General features: G+C 34.3%; 2 protein-coding genes across 4 annotated transcripts in view; both read left to right on the top strand.

The window, feature by feature from the left end:
- Positions 1 to 16,043, top strand: part of LOC108973265 — a 30,617-nt gene extending 14,574 nt beyond the window's left edge. For 2 of the 3 annotated variants that reach the window (XM_018940390.1, XM_018940392.1), the window contains exons 2-3: positions 10,861 to 12,647; positions 15,810 to 16,043. In XM_018940390.1, the coding sequence (XP_018795935.1) occupies positions 11,413 to 12,647; positions 15,810 to 15,873 (1,299 nt within the window). In that variant the 5' untranslated portion in view covers positions 10,861 to 11,412 and the 3' untranslated portion in view covers positions 15,874 to 16,043. Of the gene's footprint in view, positions 1 to 8,781; positions 9,118 to 10,860; positions 12,648 to 15,809 lie in introns of those variants that run through there. The other variant, XM_018940391.1, reaches the window with a different exon arrangement.
- LOC108973262 lies at positions 15,874 to 22,072 on the top strand. Its single transcript, XM_018940388.1, has 5 exons — positions 15,874 to 18,423; positions 18,883 to 18,992; positions 19,408 to 19,589; positions 19,913 to 20,153; positions 21,444 to 22,072. The coding sequence occupies exons 1-5, from the start codon at positions 16,363 to 16,365 to the stop codon at positions 21,583 to 21,585; spliced, it is 2,736 nt and encodes a 911-aa protein (XP_018795933.1). The 5' UTR covers positions 15,874 to 16,362; the 3' UTR covers positions 21,586 to 22,072.
- The last annotated feature ends 516 nt before the right edge of the window (positions 22,073 to 22,588 follow it).

The following is a 22,588-nucleotide window of genomic DNA, read 5'->3' as shown; positions in this document are numbered from 1 at the left end:
TAAAAATATTATAAACAAAGAGAAGAAATGGAGAAATTTTTGTAAATTTTGTAAATTAAAAATCAAGACATTTGAAGTTTGTGCTATGTGCTATGTGCCGCATAAAAATATTTCTTACCTTCAATGTCCATAATTTCTTCAGCAGCTTCATCAAATAAAGCGTCAGTTAATTTTCCCTGAAACTTTTTTTCAGCATATTTTCTAATTTGTAAAATTTGCGAAAATTTTGTTTACAAACAATGTTTTTCTTCACCGATCAGCTGTGAATTAATGGTCTTTGCAAGGGTTGCATAGAAATTACAGAAAAGACGTTCATTGTTGATGGTAAGTATTTGCAATTGCATAATTTTGCAAACTCAAATGCACAAGATTCTGAATTGCCCTAGTGATTTGAAATTTTTTCAATAAAAATACAAAAAGCTTCTGAGAATAAGAATTTTGTCGCGGGAATTTTTGAAATTTGAAAAAATAACTTTATGAATATGTGATGGTTATTTTTGAGAAACGAAAACTAGTTGGCGAAATTTTAGTTTGAATGAAAAAACGGTAATTCCTATGTTAAATGTATGGGAACCTAAAAAAGTGGGGCCCCTTAGAGTTAAGCTACAGCGCCTGGCTTGAAGTAGGATTTTTTGTTTGCCAATCACTAACTTTTGAGGGAAAAAATATAAAGAATGCATTTGAAGCACTCTAATACACATGGTTCGAAATATAACAGCAGCGGAATGAAATAAAACCCCGATTTTAATTTTACAAAGTGCTTCGGTTAAAAATAAAATTTGTGAATCCTGCAATACTGTATACAAATATTTGTATCCATATTTTCTGCCTCCAATATTCGGCTTTTTGGGATAACATACATATGGGTTTGTGCTCTTGTTCTTCTTTTTTCTATATTCACACTTCATCGATTAGCAAGGATTTTTTACATATTTCTTTTATGGAAAGTTCGGTAATGAGATGCCATTGCATATTCTCCTTGAGTCTCACTTTGACTAGTATCACGTTGAATTGATTATCGCCACCAACCTCCCCAAAAGAGTGCTTGCTATGTATTGGGACAGGAATTTAATTTGGGAGGCAGAACGCCTTGATTGTTTGACCCGTTTTAGGATTTACGAGACAGCGGGTTGGCGAATGTTGCACAGCTAGAGTATGTCAACCTACTGATTCACAGTTGACTTTAATACCGTTTTCATTTACACTGGCAGTGTAGATTAAACCAAAATTATTGAAATGAGAATAATTCAAAAATAAGCAGACATTTTAGGATAACAATTTCATTGTTTTATAAGCTCGTAAATACTTGTAACCTTTACAAGGTCATGTAAATATAAAAATATAAATTTATTTACATTTTTATATCGACTGGGCTTTAATGTTTGAATTTATAGGCCGCAATTACAGGGAATTGACGCCATTCTGCATAAATATTGCAGAAGTATTTGTGTAAGTGTGAGTATAAAGTATACAGAAAGTAGTTCAAATATAAATACATATAATGTAGATACGGGCATATGTTCAATAATATTATGGGACATTATTCGACATTCCAAATTTCTTACAAAAATTTATTGTGTAAAGATATGTGTAAATCCATTTGCGGTTAAATAAAGCCTGTAAGATCGGTATTGAATTGGTCATACACAGTTAAAAATTATACTTCTAGCAAGATTGATTTTATTTCTGAATTTAGGCGTTATATTTAAGTGTGTGTATGGTATAGTAGGAGATCCAGATGAAAAAATTAGCTCGATTATTTTATTTGAAGAGTGTAGCACTTTTTCGGCAATTAAAAAAAAAAGTTGATTATTATAAAAATTGAATAATACTGAAATTAAACTTTGAGATTCATTCATAGAATCATCATTTCAGTTTTGCCCCAAAAATAATTTTCCAACATAAAAGGCTCGTTTTTAATTTAAACCGTGTCCTATTTGTCCTTTCCCATGTACATACATATGTATGTATGTATATACCCCTCATGAACATAAGGCATGTGTAGACTTGCATTAAGCGTTGGTATTGTATTTATTGTTGCACGCCTTAAAATAAGCGGAAAAGTTACACATGAGCCTCAGATGGATTAGCACCTTCTTACGATTGCCCCACCCATTCGCTTCATGCGTTTTGTGACTAATTAAGTGATTCCAGATCACTTGCATAGCATTCACGAATACAATAACAACGCTAAGCATTAAAGCAAGGCTCATGTTTCTACTAAGCTTACGCTCAATTAACTCTGCGGTTAATGTGGTTTCACATCAATCAACTAAATAAAAATGAAATTGAGCTCTACTGCAGTTGCTGTTGCTATATTGTTTTGTTTTAGGCGGTGTACTGCACTAATAGGTTCACAATTTAAGTTAAAAAAGTTCACAACAACAACGGTCAACAAAATCCTAAGTTTAGGTCGTTTATACCTCTTGGCTTGGTACTTAAAGAAAGCATTTGCAATTAGATTAAATATTTCAAATACTTCTCTTAAAATTTTTTAAATAAATGTTAGTTTCACTTTGTAAAAGACATAAGGTGCCGCTGGTTCGTTGATTGCCGATTCAATCCAATGCATTCGTATCCTAAGTTACATAGACCAAATTAGCTTTAGTTGGCGAGAAAACCCTTTAACAAATAAAAAACTAACTAAAACGGATTTTTCGCAATTTAGTTTTATTTTTAACAAGTAATCGCTGTATTAGGTATGTATATGGGGTTCCCGATTCAATCCATTTTACCATTGTCAGACGGACATTATCCCTAAATTACAATTATATATCTCACACTTTGACTTATATTTGCGGTAAAAGTTAACAATATGTACTGGGGTCCAAATATTCTGTACCTAGGGACTTGAACAGTTTTAGTTGGATTGGTGATAAAATGGCATACCCTTAAAACAGATGAATGTCACGCAAAAAATCTTGTTGAAATAGTTGGGCGAATCTCGAGGTATGTGATTTCACCTAAATGTGGATAGTGCCACGCTCATCGTCTAATTTAGACCTCGGCCCCTTTCATGGACACACGGACGGACAGACAGATAGTCACCCAGATTTTATCGTTTCTAGAAATCCTAATCATTTATATAGTTTTACATGGAAATTTGTCCTGCATTCTTTTTCCAACGAAGGGAGGAGAAGGTTTAACTCATGCAAGCACTCGTATAAGCCAATTGCAAAGAGCAATTGAAATAACATGCACATCAGTGTAACTAAACGACGTGCCCTTGGAAGTTTATTATTATGCCTGTCTTTCCTACAGACCAACTAAATATGGAATAAAATAAAAAGTTATGTTATACCTGTTTGGATGAAATATGAAAAGGTAATAATTCATTCAATTGATTTGTTCTTCGATTTCTATACTAGCATTTACGTTACCATAACAGAACACTCATTTACGTTGAGATACCTTATTTCAATTAAAAGTGGAAATATTTTGGTATACAGGTATTTAAACTGTTGCTTTCGAAATCTAGCCCTTGGGTGTTATATGATTATTGTACTCAAGTATGTGCACACATGGCTCTTATCGCGTATAGTGTTCGAGATAATAAAATATCCACTTACTTTTAACCATCGTTACACAAAATATGAACATCAAATGAATGTACATACATACGTATTGAAACCACAAAGGATCTCTGAAATATAGAAATCGTAAATAGTGCAATCAAATTCTTGCTTTATCAGACAATTAAATAATTTGTATAGATAGAAGAGTGGAGAGACAACTGCCAATCAAATGGTTGTGTACCGCTCAGAATTTACTGTTCCAAAGCAAAGAAGCAACCATTCGCTTTGAAATGCTTCGTGCGACCTGATCGAAAGCGGTCTCATACGTATAAATCCACAATTCATCACCTGTCACGTTGTCATATTAAGTGCCTATAGTTGTCTCAGTCTCACGATAGATCACATGACGACCTTGCATTAAAAGTTTGCGCATAATAAAGTTGTGAGTTGCCAGATTCCAGATTTGTTAGGGTTAACAAATCCCATGTATAAAAAACAACCTACAAACGTATTATATTTATTCTTTAACATTCTTTAATTTAAACAGAGAATCATCTGTTTACTCTTTATTTTGAGCGAGTGGGTTTGTTGGCTTTTTATTAGCGCAGTAGCGCTGAGGTAGTACCTGTACAATGATGAGTAGACTCACATAAGCCTGCGCGGTTGCTTGCGAAAGCCTTCGAAATATTTGTAAAGAGAAGCGTTGCGATAAGTTATCTGTATGTCTTCTATATCTTATCAATAAAACTTAATTCACCATTGTCCAAGTGCTCACACGGTTTAGGTACTTGGAAAAGTTGGAACAGTACAGTAGCTGGAACCTGTTTCGAAATAAATTATACATAAGAACAAATAACTAGTTAAGATATTGATTTTGTTTCGACAAATTCAGAGAGACATGTCCCGCACATTATTCTGTTTATTTAGTCAAAACTTCAATATTAGTCTCAAACTGAAAAATTGCAGAATTTTTGATTGGACCAATAGCAATCGGTAGCTCACTTCGTTAAATACAAACACATAAATATGCTACGTTTATATATTTCCCGAATTTAGTTGCCTTGACCTATAAAAAGTTAATTTATAAACGTTTGCGATTATATTTGGAGTGTTAGAAAGTCAACATCATCAAAGATCAAATGTATAGACATGATTGTATTGTTAACGTGGCGTATTCCAATGAAATTCACACATTTGAGAATATTTGAGTATCGTTCATTTACATGCATAGTTTCATAACTAAAAAAGTCGATTTTTAACGAGAGCGGTTAAAGTTTTCAATTGTCTCTTATTTAGCATATATGTTTGTATAAAGCATAAGTTCATTGAATAAACTAAGATATGTATATTAGTTAAAATTCTGAGCATAAATAGACTAAAAAGGTTGTACCAAATCTTTTTTTTTTTTTTTGATCATAAATGTTTTTCAATTTGAATTGGGAAGTTATTTGTAAAAACAAATTATGCGATTTCGATGCCATCAGTTAAATGTGTCGTTATTTTTGAGAAAAAAGTCATAAAAAATTTATAGTAACTACATTTCTTTTACCAATATCGCTGTAGCACAAAATATCTCGAATAAAGAAGAAAATAATGAGAGATTAGAGGCTTCATTCGTCAAAGCGTGGTAATCTTTCCCATTTCTAACATCTTCATTATTTTGCCATAACATTTTACAATTCTTATATTTTATAAGGGATTCTATTTTCAATTTGTCATCCTTCGAAAAATATTCCTTTAACTCGGCTACACCGAGATCGTAATATCCTTCAAAGGAACATTACTTATAGCACTCTTTTTTATTTTTGATATAAGCAACGTTCAAATCAAATTAAGATACTTAATAAGAAAAAATAATTTATGAAGAAACTTATACTGACTTAATCCGTTTGCTTGAATGTCAGCTACCTGCTAAAGTGGTTCCATATCCGCGGAGGGACGGACAGACGAAGAAGGCTAAACCTCTAAATAAATATTTTATTTACACAATTTTTCACAGTAATTAACACAAAATACTCACTCCAATCCACGAAATGCAAGACCACCTGGTCCTCAAATTTTCGCAGGGGCACTTTTTTGCATGCGTATACAAATTAAATTAAGCACATTGATGCTATTGTAATTGTTATACCACCCTAATTACAGCTAACTACAACAATAATCTGTGAATAAATCGATTAATATTTGAATATGACTAGTTTTATGGCTTTACGCAATCGGAATGAAAATTATCGCATATCAACAAGTGTGAATACCACTGGCACCTACTGTAGTCAATTACACACACTTGAAAGGGATTTCTCAAACATCATCAAGCTCATCAGATATGTTAATCAAATCTAAAGTACATCTATTTATTATTTAAGAATGTGTATCACAAATTACTGTATGCAATATAACTTTTATTACAACAAATACGAATCGGCCGATATAACAACGATAGTGCGAAAGCTAATTCGAGTTTCTTAAAAGAAGCGGCCTCTAAAAAATTTTAGAGCATACCATAAATTCAAGATAAGGTATCGCATAGAGACATAATTCAAATAACGCAACTTTAAAATGTTATTTTTTTTTTTATTAGCACACCGCCATATAATTATACTCTTGCAACTTTTTGCTGTTGAGTATAATAGTTTTGTTGACGTAACGGTTGTTTGTATTACCTAGTTGTATATATAAATATGTATTAAATAGTCAGGATGACAAGACTGTCTGATGTCTGTCCGTCCGTCTGACCGTGCAAGTTGTAACTTGTGTAAAAATTGAGATATGGTAATGCCATAACTATATAAACACTAAATTAAGATATCGAACTGTAATTAGGGTTACCTGTGGGCAAAAAAATTTGAAAAAGTGGGCGCCACCGCCCTCAAATAGGTTCAATGTACATATCTCCTAAACCACTAAAGCTACAATAACCAAATTCACTTAGAAAATATTATAAGAACTTCCGCCGACTGTGTGAAAATGTTACAAACTACTAAAAGCGCGATAGATCAATAGCTAAATATACAGAGGCATTAAATTTTAATCCCGAGATGGTAGGAGAGTGCTGTAAAGAAGACTTAATCAAATTTTGATAATAGGCATGGCACCACACTCCTTTAGGTTAAATCCCATATCTCGAGGCTTCCTTGACCGATTTCAACAAAAATCATTACATGGCATTCTTCGGAAATTCTCATGTTACTGCATGAAAATGAGCAAAACCGGTCTGCAACCTCGCCTACTTCCCATTGAACACAATTTTAAATTTCATTTGATTCATTAACTATCCATTATAGTATAGTACAAACCATGAAGCAATTAATATAACAAGATAGGACTTTGCAACAATTCGCTTTTTGTGTCACCTTACGACCAAAAATTGTCCAAATCGAACCAAACCTGTCCAAGTCGCTAGGTACCGAAAATATGGACCCCAGTACCTATTGTTGACCTTTTGAGTAAGATATATTGTATGTCTGTGTGTTAAAAATGGGTTACATCGAGTCAATACTTCCCTTAGCCCCCAAAAACCTAATAAAAAGATTTTCGAACTTCCAGGTGACTTTATACCGCCTATAGTACATTAGCCAATATGTGATTTACCTTAATAAAATTGAGAAAGTGACTTTTCTTAGTAACGTTGTATATTTGTTAATGAATTAAAACGAGTTATAAGCCCCCCTATACATAAATAACAAGCCTTATGTACCTGAAAGTATTACAACGGCTTTTAATCCTTGCAAGTAGGAAGTTGAGTATGAAATGTTCGGTTATATCCGATCTTAGTCCTTCCTTAATTGTTACAAATTGCACTCTTATACCAAGCGATTTTCCTAAGCAGTATGAAATAATTTCGGAATGCGGCAAAATCAAACCAAGAAAGTCGATATCTTCACAAAAGCACTCAAATATCACTCTCGCACTATGAGCATAAGACAGTGAGGCGCGTGGCCCTTTGTCAAATACATAAACAACAATCACCTCCCTAATCACAGTGGAACATACAAAACAATCAGAGAAAATAGAAATAGTAACAAAATCACCATCGCTAAAAGTTTTACAATAGTCGAACGACTAACCCACATACATACACATGTATATTCATATGTTCGCATAAAATGACGTTCGCCGATAAGTAAAGTTATTAAATTAGTGTCAACAACTATAAGCAAATAAATGAATACTTAAAAATAGGCACACACGCTTCCACATGAGAAATTAAGCAAATAGAATTGAACGGCGATCGAGTTCAATGAGCTGCTCTTTCAGCCAATAGACTAATCTCAACAATGAATAATATTTCAAAATTATTCCAAAACCCACAAATTACAACGATTTTTCGTTGAAACTATAAAGCGTTTTCACGCACTCAGTGTACAGTGAAATTCCTCATAATCGGACACCCACGTCACAGTGTTTTTTTTTTCGGCTAAGAGAGGAGGGTCCACATATGGGGGAGTGGACTGTGTTTAAAACGACGTCTTAGAGTCCGAAGCTCCAATACAGAACTATATTTCCACTAAACTAACAAAAAGAATGCGAACCATCCCTTGAGCCTCAGCGAGCCTAACGCGCCAGCGCAAATCAATTAGTTTGCCATGATCAATTTGGGTATGGTTCCTAAAAAATACAAAAAGCGGGAACAATAAATTGTGCAATTGAAATCTTATCCGCTTATCAGATATAATTTGAACGAGATATTACCAAAATAATATCCACGTCCGGGCATTGTAACGAATTCATATCCGTTTTTAGGAATTGGTTTAGTATGAAAATATAATGAATTTTGTTCAGTTATGGGAGCTTTCCGGTTATGACTGTCCTTATCGGTGAATTTTGTTGTACATATGTACATTAAGCCTCACCTCAATAAACACTTTTTTTTTAATTAACGTTAAAACGATGAAATAATTAGATCGCGAAAGTCAAACAAAAATTGCTCTTTGAAAATTCAATTTACAACCAGCACAAACAGTCCTTTTTAGCCTAGTTTATTTTTAATTCGAAAAGTGTATATCAAACTATGAAATTTCTGACAGGCCCGAGTTTAGTTTGTTGTTTCACTGGAGGGGCACTCTAGCCATGTCGACTTCGCTTCCCTTTTGCGAACAGCCGATCTTTCGAACGTGTACGCTTATCATCATCTTTACACACTCACACAAACGCGCACTAGTAGATATGCATAGGCCTTTGTTATGGTTTTATGGAGAATAGTTTTTTGCCGCGCTTAGCCGATCTAATAACGCGCTGAATTATTTCAGTCTTGTTATACGGTTACTCACGGCATGGAGCAGGCCCATCAAGCAGTACTATCGGCGGTTAACAGTAAGAAATACACATGACGAAACAGATTAATTGCAGAATGCCGGTAAGGCAACTGCGCGTTGAGTGAGACAATAACTCTTCGGGCAGTAAAACATATTCGGGTTTCTTGCGTGTTAGTGAATGGGTATAAGTGGACCGGAATCGGAACGAATTTAATGTAACAACATGAATGATATATGGTCATGATCTTTTCATAAAGTCGCGGTTGTAAAGATAAAGGATAGAAAATAATTTTATTTTTAGACCAAGTCACGTGGTGTTGATGTGTTGCAGAGTTTAAGGGGCTAGTGTATGTGAAATTTGGTATTTGTACTTAATCAAAAGCGACATGTATGTATGTATGTATGTAAACATATAATTCTTAAGACATGTCTTCGTCTAAGATAAATATAATTGATGTCTGATGTTACAGATTAAATTAATTTATTAATTAATATATTTTTTTCTTACATGCAACTCATAAAACCACTCTTTTTTTTTTTTGTATATTTAACTACCAACTTTATATACATATAAATGAGGTTACAGAGATAAGCTGTGAGATATGGCTTTAATACTGATATAAACAAATAATTTTTTTTATTTATTGAGTCTGCTTGTTCAAAGCCTAACAACAAGTAATGCAAACTTAAATCTAGTTAAAACTAGACAAGCTCAAGGTTCTAGTGAAATGAAAATGGTAAAATTAATGTTTTAAGTATGAAAAGCGGAATCTGCTATTTTTGAAGTAAGGGTAATTCATGTCTACGAATTTGTATGGTAACGGTTTATTAATTGTATGCTGTGAACTATAATTCGATGAGTATTTGAAAATAGTGGAATGGATATTGGCGAGAATGCAATATTGGCATACGTTGTTATTTGTGTGCACAGTATTGTGCAAAACTAAAGCAGCTTACGGTGCTTTTATTTTGTATTTACATTCATTTACTTGTAACTGCTTCAACAGCCATACAGCGAAAATTTTGAGAAATTGTTGTCGAAGAATTTTGTTATGAAGAAAAGAAAAAATGTTAACTTCAGCTGCACCGAAACTAATTTATCATTCACAGGTGCTTTTTTTATAGCATAAAAGAGAATAAAAAGATCTTTGTCTTGATTTTGATCGGTCAGTATATAGGGAAAGCTATGTACAACAGTAGGCGGATCTAAACAATTAATTTTGTGAATGTATAATTGTCTTTTCATGGTCCATGCCGAATTTCTTAAAGATATCTCGTCAAAAAACAAAGCTTCCACACAAGCTTTTGGTTCCGATCGTTCGGTTTATACATATGCCAGCTAAATGCTACAGTGGTCCGATATCGGCGGTTTCGATATATGAGCAGCGTCTTGGTGAGAAGCAGACGAGTGCAAAATTTCTGATCGATATACAGTGAATTTCTCCGATTCGGACAGTCCTCATAACTGGACGGTTGCTATAACTGGACAAAATTAATTACATTTTCATACAAAATCCAATGACCGGACATGGACATTATTTTGGTAATATCTCGATGAAAATATCTCTGATAAGCGGACCAAATTTCTTAAAATGTTTCAAAAAATGTGCACAGCTTTTAGTTTCAGTTTTTCTTCATGATGATCACACCAAATCAATGGACTTGTGTTTACGCTATCTGGCTTGTGGTGTCTCAAACCCATAATATAAAAAAAGCTTCCGGAAATGAAAAAATTACACCAATATCAAAGCAACGTCTATATACATACATATATGTATGTACATATATGTATATGTATCAGTGTGAACATACTGCTTTAACAGAAATACCGTTTCACCCATTTTATTAAACCATTCCTTTCATAATAGTACGCTTATATATAAATTTAATATTCAATAGGCGTTGTCAATAATTTTATTGCAAACATGCATATGTATGTACATATTTAGGTAATGTTTCAAGTATTCTACTATATAATCGAAGAATGCCAAAGCAATATACGCACTTACATACATACATCCATTTAAAATCAATAATTAAAAACAAATGAAAAATCTGTTACCTATATTTGATTTTACCGTTCTTTACAGTTGATCACCAAAGAATTGCAGTGCAAAGCATCAGCCACCAGCTTATCGGCGCATATTAGTCAATTCCAACGAGCTCGTCAAATATACTTTTGCAATTTATTTTGCTTCTTTGTAGAATAAATCCGATTTTCAACAATGAACCCGACGCAGCAAGATTGCCGGTGTATTTGACACACGCCAAATAGATGTGGTAACAAAAAAAAAAAATAATAATAACAAAAGCAACGTAGTGAAAAAGACGCAGTTGAATTGCAAAAGTCAATACAAATAAAAATAAAAATAAATCTTACACACTTATTAGATAAACAACACTGCTGCGAGACAGTCGCGAAGAAAACATTTGAATTCGTTTTATTTTGTTTTTTATTTTGTTCTCGGTTTTTTTTTCTAAAGCAAAATAATGAAAAAATAATCATACAAAAGTTATAAAAAAAAAAATGAAATTATGCAAAAAAATTTAATGTAAAATACTTTGAGCCATTTTCGGTGAACTTTACGAGTATATATTTTTAATTGGTCAATACGCTCAACCTAGGGAAATCTACCTGCCGCATGTGGATTCTATCGGTGCTTGTGATTCTGCCAAAGACGTTGTTGGAGCGGACGACGCCGCACTGCAATAGTGCAACCAAATTCAAAGCGAAGCTCGTCAGACACCAATTGTCAGCAGAAACAACATTCGCAGCCGCCTTAGCGCCCAGCAGCAGCAGCAGAAACAAAAAGAACAACAAAAACAGTTGTATCAGCAGTGTACCAGAAACAACTGTAGCCTTTAACCCAAAGCAATATTCTAGCCAATTAATAGTCGAGTGTGTGCCCATCGCATTTTTAGTATCCACATCGTTGTCGCCATCGACGGTTTCTTCGTTATTCATCGACATTGTATTTATTTTCATTGCATCGCTTATTAATTTACGCGTCCAACATTTCCTCCACAACGCGATTAAATCGAAGTTAGTATTCTTGATGAATGACTTTCGCATAAAATCACTTTATAAGCCAACAACAACAACAGCAACAGTAGCAACTGACAGTGGAACAGAATTAACTGTAATATTATCAAAAATATTAAAAGCTATTAGAACAGTGTTAGAAAGCAATAATAATAACAACAATAGCAGCAACAGCAATAATATAATAAAATCTATAATTGAGACAACCACAGTAGCGTTAACCAATCCAGCACCACGCATCAGTGAAGCTATCCCTGAAGCCCCCCTAGATTCATTAATACCATCAGTAAATAACCAAAACAACATCACGGTGGCCGCCTTTGTACAATTACGGCTTTTTAATAATAACTCCTTCTCGTCGAACAATCATCGTACTTACAATAACGGCAGTAAATCGAATAAAGTATTTCTACACTACACACCACGTGATCCGCGTTTAAGAAACGCCAGTGAAAATCAAGACATTTTGATCAATAAACACCAGTTCGATAGTGTTAGTGAATTGAAAATAACTGAAGATTTATGCGCTTATGGCGAAGTTATCGGAGGTACCTCCGCAATAATAATACAAATTATTAGTGCTAATTTACCAATATACTGTGATTGTAATAAAATTATTAATTGTTGTAAACGTAGTAATATTAATAAAACTAATAATAGTAAATTTGGAAGTGAAAGTGTGAGTGCGAGTGCGAGTAACAACTTAAACATTGGTGATCATTCACGTAGTAAAACTATTTCGGCTGTCAACTCTCACAAACTAATATATAACAAAATACAAAAGCAAACACACAACCCGGCCGCAGAGTCACCCGAAAAAAATAAGTTCTTGAGGTAAGTCTGCCTATTTATAGTATTGGACTTACCTTAGAAACGTTTTCTCTTTAAGTTTCAAACAAAGTTTCGATTGAGAAATAATTGTATATCTTTAAAATGTCTTTATTGGATAACGAAAATCGTCAAGAAATTTCAGACAACATTATTCCGTTAGTATTTTATAGAAATATGAATTTGCGCTTATAAAATTGTAAATGTACGTAAGGCAAGTAGTGGACTGTATGAATGACTGCCAAACAAAAATTCTATTTTTATCGTCAGAAATATTTAGAATGAAATACACCGTGCATTTGTGAAAGTCTTCAAACGTCATTCGGCTCGTACAATTTGCGTAATAAAATTGCCCAAAACAATAGTGGATGACATAAGGAAGGGTATGACAAGGGCATGAACGTAATGCCTATTTGGTACCAACCAAGCCGTATGATTTTATGCCTTTAAACGAAAAAGTGGGTAAAAGGCATCCCACCATTGAGTATAACTCTTTCGTCGTTCTTCTATTTGAAGGTGGTCAACGCCTTCTCTCTTGATTTAACTACAAAATTTATATTTTGGCTATATTCATATTTATCAACGTCTTTAAATTTACCAACCTTGGGGAGAGGGACAGTCAGTTTGACGTTAATTCACAAAAATGCAGTGTATATCATCCCTCAGGGAAATACTTTTAGTGAATGCGTGTCACACTAAGTTCGATCTTCTAGCCAACTTTTTGTAAAGAGCCTATCTAAAAATTTCTCATTTACACAGTACAAGAAATATTATTTAAACATTTTATTCAATTTATGGACCCAACTTGCCTTGTATTGTTTGGAAATTAATTTTTATTAAAACAAACTAAGTAAATTAGAATCATTAGACATTAATGTACGTTTTCAAAAAATTTATTTTTTGTTAGTCCTTTCATTAACTGTATATATATATAGATATATATATATATATCACCCACTAGCGATCAATCATCAATTGATTTAGTGTCACTCTTTTGAATTATATAAAAATTTGTCACTTAAGCCAGTTTAAAATCTGACTTTCTTTGTAAAATAACGACTATAAAGTTGTGTATATATTTAAGAAGATAGTTCCTTAAAAAGTCAAGCAGTGTTCTTCATTGAGTAACATAATTGAAGAATTTAGTATACCGTCCCAGGATTTCGTGAATAAAATGGGTATGATCGGATAGAGGAGATTCTCCAGATCAAGAATACATATAGTTATAGCCGCAGGAAGCTTGTAGTATTCGCGTTTAGAGTTGAAAATTACCACTATTTGAAGTACGTATTTTCTCGATATAAAATTAATTTGGCACTTATATTTTGCATTTTTATATCCACTAACACTTCATGAATTCGTTTGTACACATTTATTTTACATTATATAGTCAAAAAACAGTTTTAATTCAATATTTAACTTATTGTTAAAATTTATTTACCTAACAATAACGAAAGATCTACAAACGGTCAAATGTGATCAGATGTTGAGAGCCGACCTCCGGTGGCGCTTCAAATTAATAGCCCTGATCGAACAAACACACCCCGGTTGTATTGTATCAGATGTTTCTCACGTTGAACTCCTTTTTGCGTGGGCGGACCTTCGGCCGCGCTTCAAAAAAAAACCCTGGTCGGTCCAATAAAATATATATTTTTTAAAGAGAGTTTTCCACTTTTTCCTGCCGGGTCTATTTAAATTCATTTGTGTACACATTCCGACTCCCAGCCATCTGCCATCCTCTTGTTTTCTTTCGTCTTGACAGTTTATTTTAATGCTTATTTTGAATTTCTACGATTCCGCAATATTTAGGGGGTCGAGTAAAGGGAACTCAAGCGATTCTTGTCTTGATTGTATTTATTTTGGTATTGTTTTTTATCTATTATTTGTTAGGTTTGCGAAAATTAGTTGTTGCCTTCACCCAAGCAGTCTTTCAAAGGTATCATGATAAGTTTGTTATTTTCTCTGTTAATCGCTTGCTTAATTAAAAAGAAACTACTGAGGTGTTAAAGTTTATTATAAAAAATATCAAAATTTTTGAAATGTCAGCACAACAAACGATTTTATGTTCAGCAATAAAGTTGCATATTTGTATGTACCAGATAACTAATTATAAACGAAAATGTTTCATGCTCTATAAAATAATAAACGAAATCAGTGATAATGACTCTCTTAGCATTAGGAAAATAAAAAGTAGTAAGCTTCTCCAAACGCATAAAACATCTATTGGAATTATGTGAGCTATTTTTCACCGTAGTATCAGTCCCAAAGTTGTGTCTGTTGAGAGAACAATGAGAAGAGTAATTCCAACTATATTTAGAAAAGGGCAGAGAAGATGGAGATCACTAGTGCACCGTATTCAACCGAAAACAGATTTCTTTGAGATTTATTTATGTATACATACATGCATGGCGAAAGTTAAACAAATGTGAAGCTGAAGCTTCTAAAGGATTCTCAATATGTGACTAAAATACGCTACAATAGGATCACATTTTTAATTACATTTCCCATTCAAAATGGTTGCTTCAAGAATAGGTCCGATGATCTCCTTTATGACCAAACGCTATTTCCGCCAAGTCCAGTCGAAAATCACAGTCAGTAGTAAGGCAGTGGTAAGGCAGTACCACCGATAAGTTTATCGTTTGTCTAATGAAGCCCTTGTTGCCGAATCCCAGACAAACAAAGTGACACGTAATTTTTATATAAATAGACTCTTTGGCAACAACATACAAGTTTATGGTTACTTGATTCTTAACGAACTACCCCCCCAACACTTCTCTCTTCGCTATATTTCTTTTACGAGGTTAAGGTTAAAACATTTTGGACGACTCACCATTCAAATGAACTAGTTGAAATAAAAATAATTCGGCCAAGCAGATTTATGATTTCATGTCACTTTGTTCATACATCATTCAGAAATTCCATTACTATTTCAAAGAACTTGTTTGAAGCTATTTCAGAGATCAGTCGTTGACTCAACCTAACCTAATCGAATATATTATTTTTAACATTGATAGAGAATAAATGTAATTATTCATAAGCATTTTATACATAAGTTGTAGAAAACAGGGTATGTACGTATGTCGTTATATATTAAATTCGATCTCACCCCTCTTTGGCAAATCAAAGAACTGTAATAAAGATATAATGAGTTTTATGGCTTATTTGCAGGAACTCGCGGCTTGGGCTCCAAAAATTTAACTCATTGAAGTGCACAGTTGGTATTCTGCTTTGAGTGTAAAGTCGAGCATACCGTGCAAGCACGCACGTGAACGCTATATTTTTCGCCACAGCCGCTGTTACAGTGAGTTTCGTGGCGTGACATTTAAACCGGAGTTAAAACTCTCACCAACATACCGTTATAAAAAGAACTTTAAATAGCTAGTTGTTTGTCGTGACTTGAAACTCCAGAACAGCGAACCGGTTAGAATCTAGCCTTATCGGAGAACAAGATAAAATTTAAGTATTAAAGGAAATACAAAAATATAGGCAATTATAAAACCAAGTACAATAACAAAAATTGCTGAAAACCACTGTGTTCAAGACGAAATCCGACGTACACAAAAAAAACTTAATTGGAAAATATTAGTGAAAAAATAGTAACAGCCATCGTCTGTTATCACATAAGGCACTCGCGTACGTTTTTATAACATTCTTCACACAGTAAAATAAAGCCCGAAAATCCATCTTTTATCCTGTTCAAAATAATTCATAAAACCTAAAAATGGTTGCGAATCAAACGAATGTTAAAAGTAAAACGGATAATGTAGTCTATCAGACCCTATCCACTCCGACAGACGTACAATCAATAGTGGCATCAATAACTCCTACGCCTACACCCACAACAACACCACTAAACAAATCCATTAAACATGATTTCTTTCCCGAGGTAAAGTTTTGTGACCTATCGGCAAGTAATTTACGTGAGGATGACGGTGACTACGGTGCCAATGAACGTCTTCTAAAACATTGCCTCATCACAGTGAATGACGATAATGTTGGTCTAACCACGACAACAACAACCACCTTTTTGGTGATGGAGGAGAGTGATGTTAAAAAACGTAAACGTCTTATATCAAACGAATCGGGCGATTCGATTGATTCGAGTTCAACAGATAAAAAAAAGCCAGAGATACCAGATGGCGGTTACGGTTGGGTCGTAGTTTTAGCCTCACTCGTTGTTTCGCTAATTGCTGATGGCTTGTCTTTCTCATTTGGACTTATCAATTCTGAGCTGTTGCATTACTTTGGAGAGTCACCCTCGAAAACGGCTTGGATTAGTTCATTATTCTTTTCGGTACCACTATTAATGGGTCCGATCTGGTCGAATCTGGTTGATAATTATGGCTGTCGTAAAATGACCATATTTGGAGGTTTGCTATCTGCAATCGGATTTGGACTCTCTTCACTTTGTAACTCGGTGGAAATGTTGATGTTGACCTTTGGTATCATTTCTGGTCTGGGGCTTGGTATTGGTTACGTAACAGCAGTTGTATCAATCGCTTTTTGGTTTGATAAAAAACGAACTTTCGCTACTGGTATTGGTGCTTCTGGAACTGGAATCGGCACTTTCTTGTATGCACCTCTAACCCAATGGCTAATTGACAGTTATGGATGGCGCGGAGCCACACTCATTCTCGCGGGCACTATGCTGAATACTTGCGTTTGCGGCGCGTTGATGCGTGATCCGGATTGGTTAATAGAAGAAAATCGTCTCGAAAGCCGTTCACAAAGTATGACCACATTTTCGAATTCAAGCGTTTGTCTCGAAGAAATTAAAAAACTCTTAGATACTGGGATAACAAAGGAGGCCGTGCTTGACACGCTGGTAACAAAAAATAACACCGAGGCTAATCAACAAATTAATGATCCACACGAGTTCGTTATGAAACGCTATCGAAGCGAAATCTTCTTACCGACGTTTTTAGCTTCTCAAGATTTGGAATGCGTTTACGAAATCAAGAGCCTCAGTAGGCGTTCACTGAGAAATAAAGAAGGAATGGAAGCACCTTCACGAGAAAATCTGTTATCTATGTCTTCAACTGGGCCCAATCCAACAGCAGCCATTATTGGATCCCCCGATGACACAATGATGGGCGGTATTGCTGAAACAGCTGCTGAAGATGCGAGAAAGAGTTTCTTGGCTTCGATAGAAACACTCTCGCCCTCTGAAAAAATTGGTCGCGCTACACCATCGAGTACGTCGTTTTCTTCGCAACAGACTATAGATGGTGTAAACTCTATAGCACAACCACGCGAGTTCCAACGTAGCTCCCCCATTGATGGCAATATGGCCAACTCACGTTACTCCTTGAATGAAAATTTTTTCAGTGCAAAAAATGCAACTACATCTTTTGTGGACCTTAAACCTAACGGCTTGAGGCACAATTCTGTCGATATATTGAGCGATGAGACTTATTATATGTCAATTAAAAAGAGTAATACAGAACTTGTAAATGGTAATTTAAGAAAACCACACAAAGATGCGGCAATAATTGGAATACCGGAAAATGATGCCGGCACTAAGCCAACGAAACGTGCACGCACCGATAGCATTAGCGGCATGCGTCGGCTTTCCAAGTCAAAAAAACCGTCGGTTCGGCCAAGCTTGCGATATAATACGTCCTTACGGAATTCCAACTTCCTCAAGAACATGCGTATACACCGCAACTCCATACATTATCGTGGCGCCATGTTAAATACACATCGCTACCGACTGCGCGCATCGTCGTGCCCGAACATATACCGGAACTCAATGACAACAATCGCGAAAGAAGAAGAAGACGTAAGTTTTATATGTTCTACAAATGTGGTTGTCTTTATCAATAGAAACTTTCTCACCGTTTGAATAGCGCTTTTTCCCTATCTCAATCATCTTCAATTAGCCCGTCAAGACCTTGTAAAATTTTCAAATTACAGTGTCAATGGCAATGGCAAAAGCCGGCACTGTGCTCCTGGAAAATACACCCTAGTATTTTCTCAGCCGAAGGGTAGAAATAAGCATAAAAACTCCAATAGCTATCTTATTGTGAGACTTTAGTTAGCATTTACTTTTTTCTCCAATATAATATAACGTGGAGAGTACTAAAACGTCAACCCAAGAGCAATCGTAAAAACTGTTTGTCCCTATTTTGATCCTTGCTCTCATTTCTCTATTGTCTGCACTACGTCTGAAACTATTTCAATATGCTCTTGATTTTAAATAACAATAAAGTGAAGAATTGATAGAATTATATATTTTCAGACCTGGTACGAGAGTATGATCGACACAATGAAGACAGTATTTGATTTTTCATTGTTCGCGGACATGAAATTTACTCTATTCAATTTATCCACCTTGTTTCTATTCATTTGGTAAGTAAGTTCACATTCATATAAAAAAACGTATCTGGTAGGTATTTGCAAGAATCGATTGGTTACAATAAATGCTTTATCCAAAACCAACCCAGCATGTCATTACAATATATTTCAATATGATCATGAAATTTGAAAATGCGGTATGATTGAGCTCCGTCACCTATCATCTCCTCAATCGAAGTAAGAAATTCTGATACGAGTTATGCGGAAAGAAAAATTTCTTCACCAAAGAAAAAACCTCACAATTGCATATGCGTCAGAAGACATGTTAATGCAGAGCTGCACCGTCAGAGTTGTATAATATATTTGTTTGAGCACCTTATATACCAAAGCTTGTTCTATATGTTATACTCGTATGATTGGCGAATATATAGCAAAGATTGAAAGTTTGCTTTTTCTCTTTTTAACACAGGTTCATTATCCCCTACCTTTATCTACCGGAGCATATGAAGCTGCATGGCTATGAAACGACGGACAGCGCACAAATGATATCGGCCATTGGAATCGCTCAAACCATCGGCATGATCGGTCTGGGTTATGTAGGCGATCGCTCCTGGATGAATGTGAATGTCTGCTATTCGGCGTGTATGGTGGGTAAGTACGAAATGCAGAAATAGGCAAATGATTTTATATTCTAATAATTAAAGTATTACGTATAACATTTATAAAATATGTGAATCAAACTATAACAACAACAAGATGAAATTTGTAAATGAATGCCTGTGGAGTAGACTAAGTTTGTAACACAACAGGATCGCATAGAAATTCTCAATGACGACTACACACAAGATAAAAAGCTCTTAAATGTGGGAGCATAAGGATTGTAGGATTAGTTTATAAATAAATATACAAGTATATATATATATATACATATATACTCGCATACTTATGAGTTTTTACTTTTGTTTTACTTTCAGTTTGTGGCATATCTGTGCTTCTAATGCCGGTTCTTGTAAGCAGTTATATTGGACTGCTGTTGGTGTGCATCATCTTTGGGTTCACTTTCGCTAGCTCATTTTCATTTACACCTAGCATTTTGGTCAGTATTGTGGATTTAGATGATTTTACGTGTGCCTATGGACTGGTGCTCTTAGTACAAGGTGTTGGCATGATTGCAGGGCCCCCAATTGCAGGCGCTATTTATGAAATTACGCTAAGGTAAGTGCAACCTTGACCAAACCGCAATCCCAGAGAAATAATATCTTACGCTGAATCATAGATATCTACTATTGTGAAATCTAACCGATATTGAATAATGGATTATTGATATTGGGTAGTCGAAAAGTCGTTTCGTATTTCTAATCACCCTTAATTTTTTTTTATATTTATAATGAACTTCAATGAGCCAAATATGTAGAATTTTGGTCGCTTCGAAAAACTACAACTCCATTAAGGGAGTTCTGCATTGACCGAAACAAACGGTAGTCCGATGGTGCAAAGTCAGGGCTATATGGTGGATGCAACAAAACTTCCTAGCTAAGCGCTCCCTTTCTGTTGATCACTTCTGACCTTTTTTTCGATTTCTTGCTTCAATCTCATCAGGTAAAATGTAAAATCAATCGTTCGACCAGGCCGGAGCAGTTCATATCCTTTCCAATCGCATCAAATACTCAGCATAACCTTTAGAGGCGTCAATCCTGGCTTTGCGACCATTTGTTGAGCTCCGTCACGCATTGACCATAATCTTTTCACGCATTATTGTCGTATTTGATCAACTTTTCGTTTCCTGTTACCATTCGCTTCAGAAATGGTTCGATTTCATTTCGTTTCAGCAAAGAATCGCAGATGTCAAAACCGTATAATGATGAACGTTAACATCCTTAGCGATGTGAGCCACACGAACTGATATAGCATCGACTTCGTAAACTTCACAGATTTCATTGGTGACTTGCGTGGCATTCTTCCATTTTTTATACAAAAACTTCAAAATATAGCGACTTTCTTCATTATCTTCACTCACTTTTGAACAGCTGTAACTATTTTTCAACTTCCTCGAATTTAATTTTTGGTTAAATGAAGCTTAAAATTCACTTTTCAAACACTATATGGTATGACACAATGTGATTGGTAGCACTGAAGATATACGACTGCAACGACATTTATTGACGAAATACGAAAAGACTTTTTCAACCGCCAATATGTCCGGTTTCCATTATAGATAACTACACACTTCTGATTCGCCTTTGACGTCAATGTGTTTAAGTAAAATTTTGCTGGTTTCATAGAAATGTTGTGAGCCTAAATGTATGCAAATACACAAATTTATACCAAAATTCCAAAAACATTAGAAATGCGCATAGGTTTATTTATGTATATATTTGTGATTTCTCTGTCGATTACACTTAGATGGTCGATAGGCAGTAAAAACTTCTCTTCTAGGTACTTTTAAACGCACTCAATTATTTATGTAACTTAACTAAACTAAATATTAATTTAATCTTTTCACAGATGGGATAACGCATTCTACTTTGCCGGTGTATTTGTTGCCTTATCTGGTGTGGCCTCCTATTTGATAGAATTTTGTGAGAAGCGAGAAAAAGGCAGCGACAGTGATGTCTCCGACACTAAGAGAACTAATTTAATACATTAAATTACGAATCCCTGATAGAGAGTGGGGATGCATGAAATTTCATAAAAAGTTCATAGCAACAAAGTCTTCTATGTTACAAGTACAACATATGCCTGTACATATGTACATATTTTTTACAACTGTATACCATACATTATAATATTTTTATGTATTGTATATATGTATTTATTAAATTTAATCTGAACCAAGCTTACAAATAGTTCTCACATACTTGACGATTAACAATTTTAATTTGCAAACGAACATGTATACACTCTTAGATAATGCACATTTATTATTATAAAAATAACACGATATCCAAGCTACTTCGTATCTTTGTGATATCAACAAATTCACACCCAACAATTTAACGTTTTTTTACCACACCTACATAAATAATTCAAAGACCAGTACAACAGACCAATTTGTGTTCTGTAAATTGATAAAACGAAGAATAAAAACTTAATTGATGATTGATTTGTAAATAAATTGACAGATAGGTGGCAAAGGTTTTCATTTTCTTAATTTTCAATCTGCCAGTTGGAAGGTTTTTGCAACGAACAGAAAATTCTAAAAATAATACAATATATAGATTTCGAACATATTTAATGTAAGTATGAATTGCATTTATTTGGTCCTTTACAATAATTTGTGCGTTCTGTGTTTTCATTTTGTGTTTGTACACACCGAAATCATTACTACACACAGAATGCATAATAAATATGCAGGAAATAAAAGAATAAGCCGTGAATCAAATAATGCGCAAAATTAATCGTATTTGAATCTAGTCAACGCAACAACGCAACTTTACTTTTTTTTAAGTGAGTCCATTTATTCAAGAGAGAAGAATTGCTTAAAAATATTGATATAAAAACCAAATAACAAAAAATCCAAAAACATTAATTTCGCTCAAGAACTATTTACTATATATAAAATATTGTGGATATTACTAATGATACACATATATAATATACAAAAATCAAATCCACATTCTAAAGTACTTTAGATAAACACATAAAATATA

Source organism: Bactrocera latifrons, unplaced genomic scaffold (assembly GCF_001853355.1).
Source record: "Bactrocera latifrons isolate USDA-ARS-PBARC rearing strain unplaced genomic scaffold, ASM185335v1 scaffold_47, whole genome shotgun sequence".
Lineage (NCBI taxonomy): Eukaryota > Metazoa > Arthropoda > Insecta > Diptera > Tephritidae > Bactrocera > Bactrocera latifrons.
This window is presented reverse-complemented; position numbering and strand designations above follow the sequence as displayed.

Coding starts and splice junctions, on each gene's coding strand:
- LOC108973262 (XM_018940388.1), top strand. CDS start 16,363: ATGGTTGCGAATCAAACGAATGTTAAAAGTAAAACGGATAATGTAGTC. Junction 18,993..19,407: donor ACCTTGTTTCTATTCATTTG/GTAAGTAAGTTC, acceptor TTTTTAACACAG/GTTCATTATCCCCTACCTTT. Junction 19,590..19,912: donor CTATTCGGCGTGTATGGTGG/GTAAGTACGAAA, acceptor TTTTACTTTCAG/TTTGTGGCATATCTGTGCTT.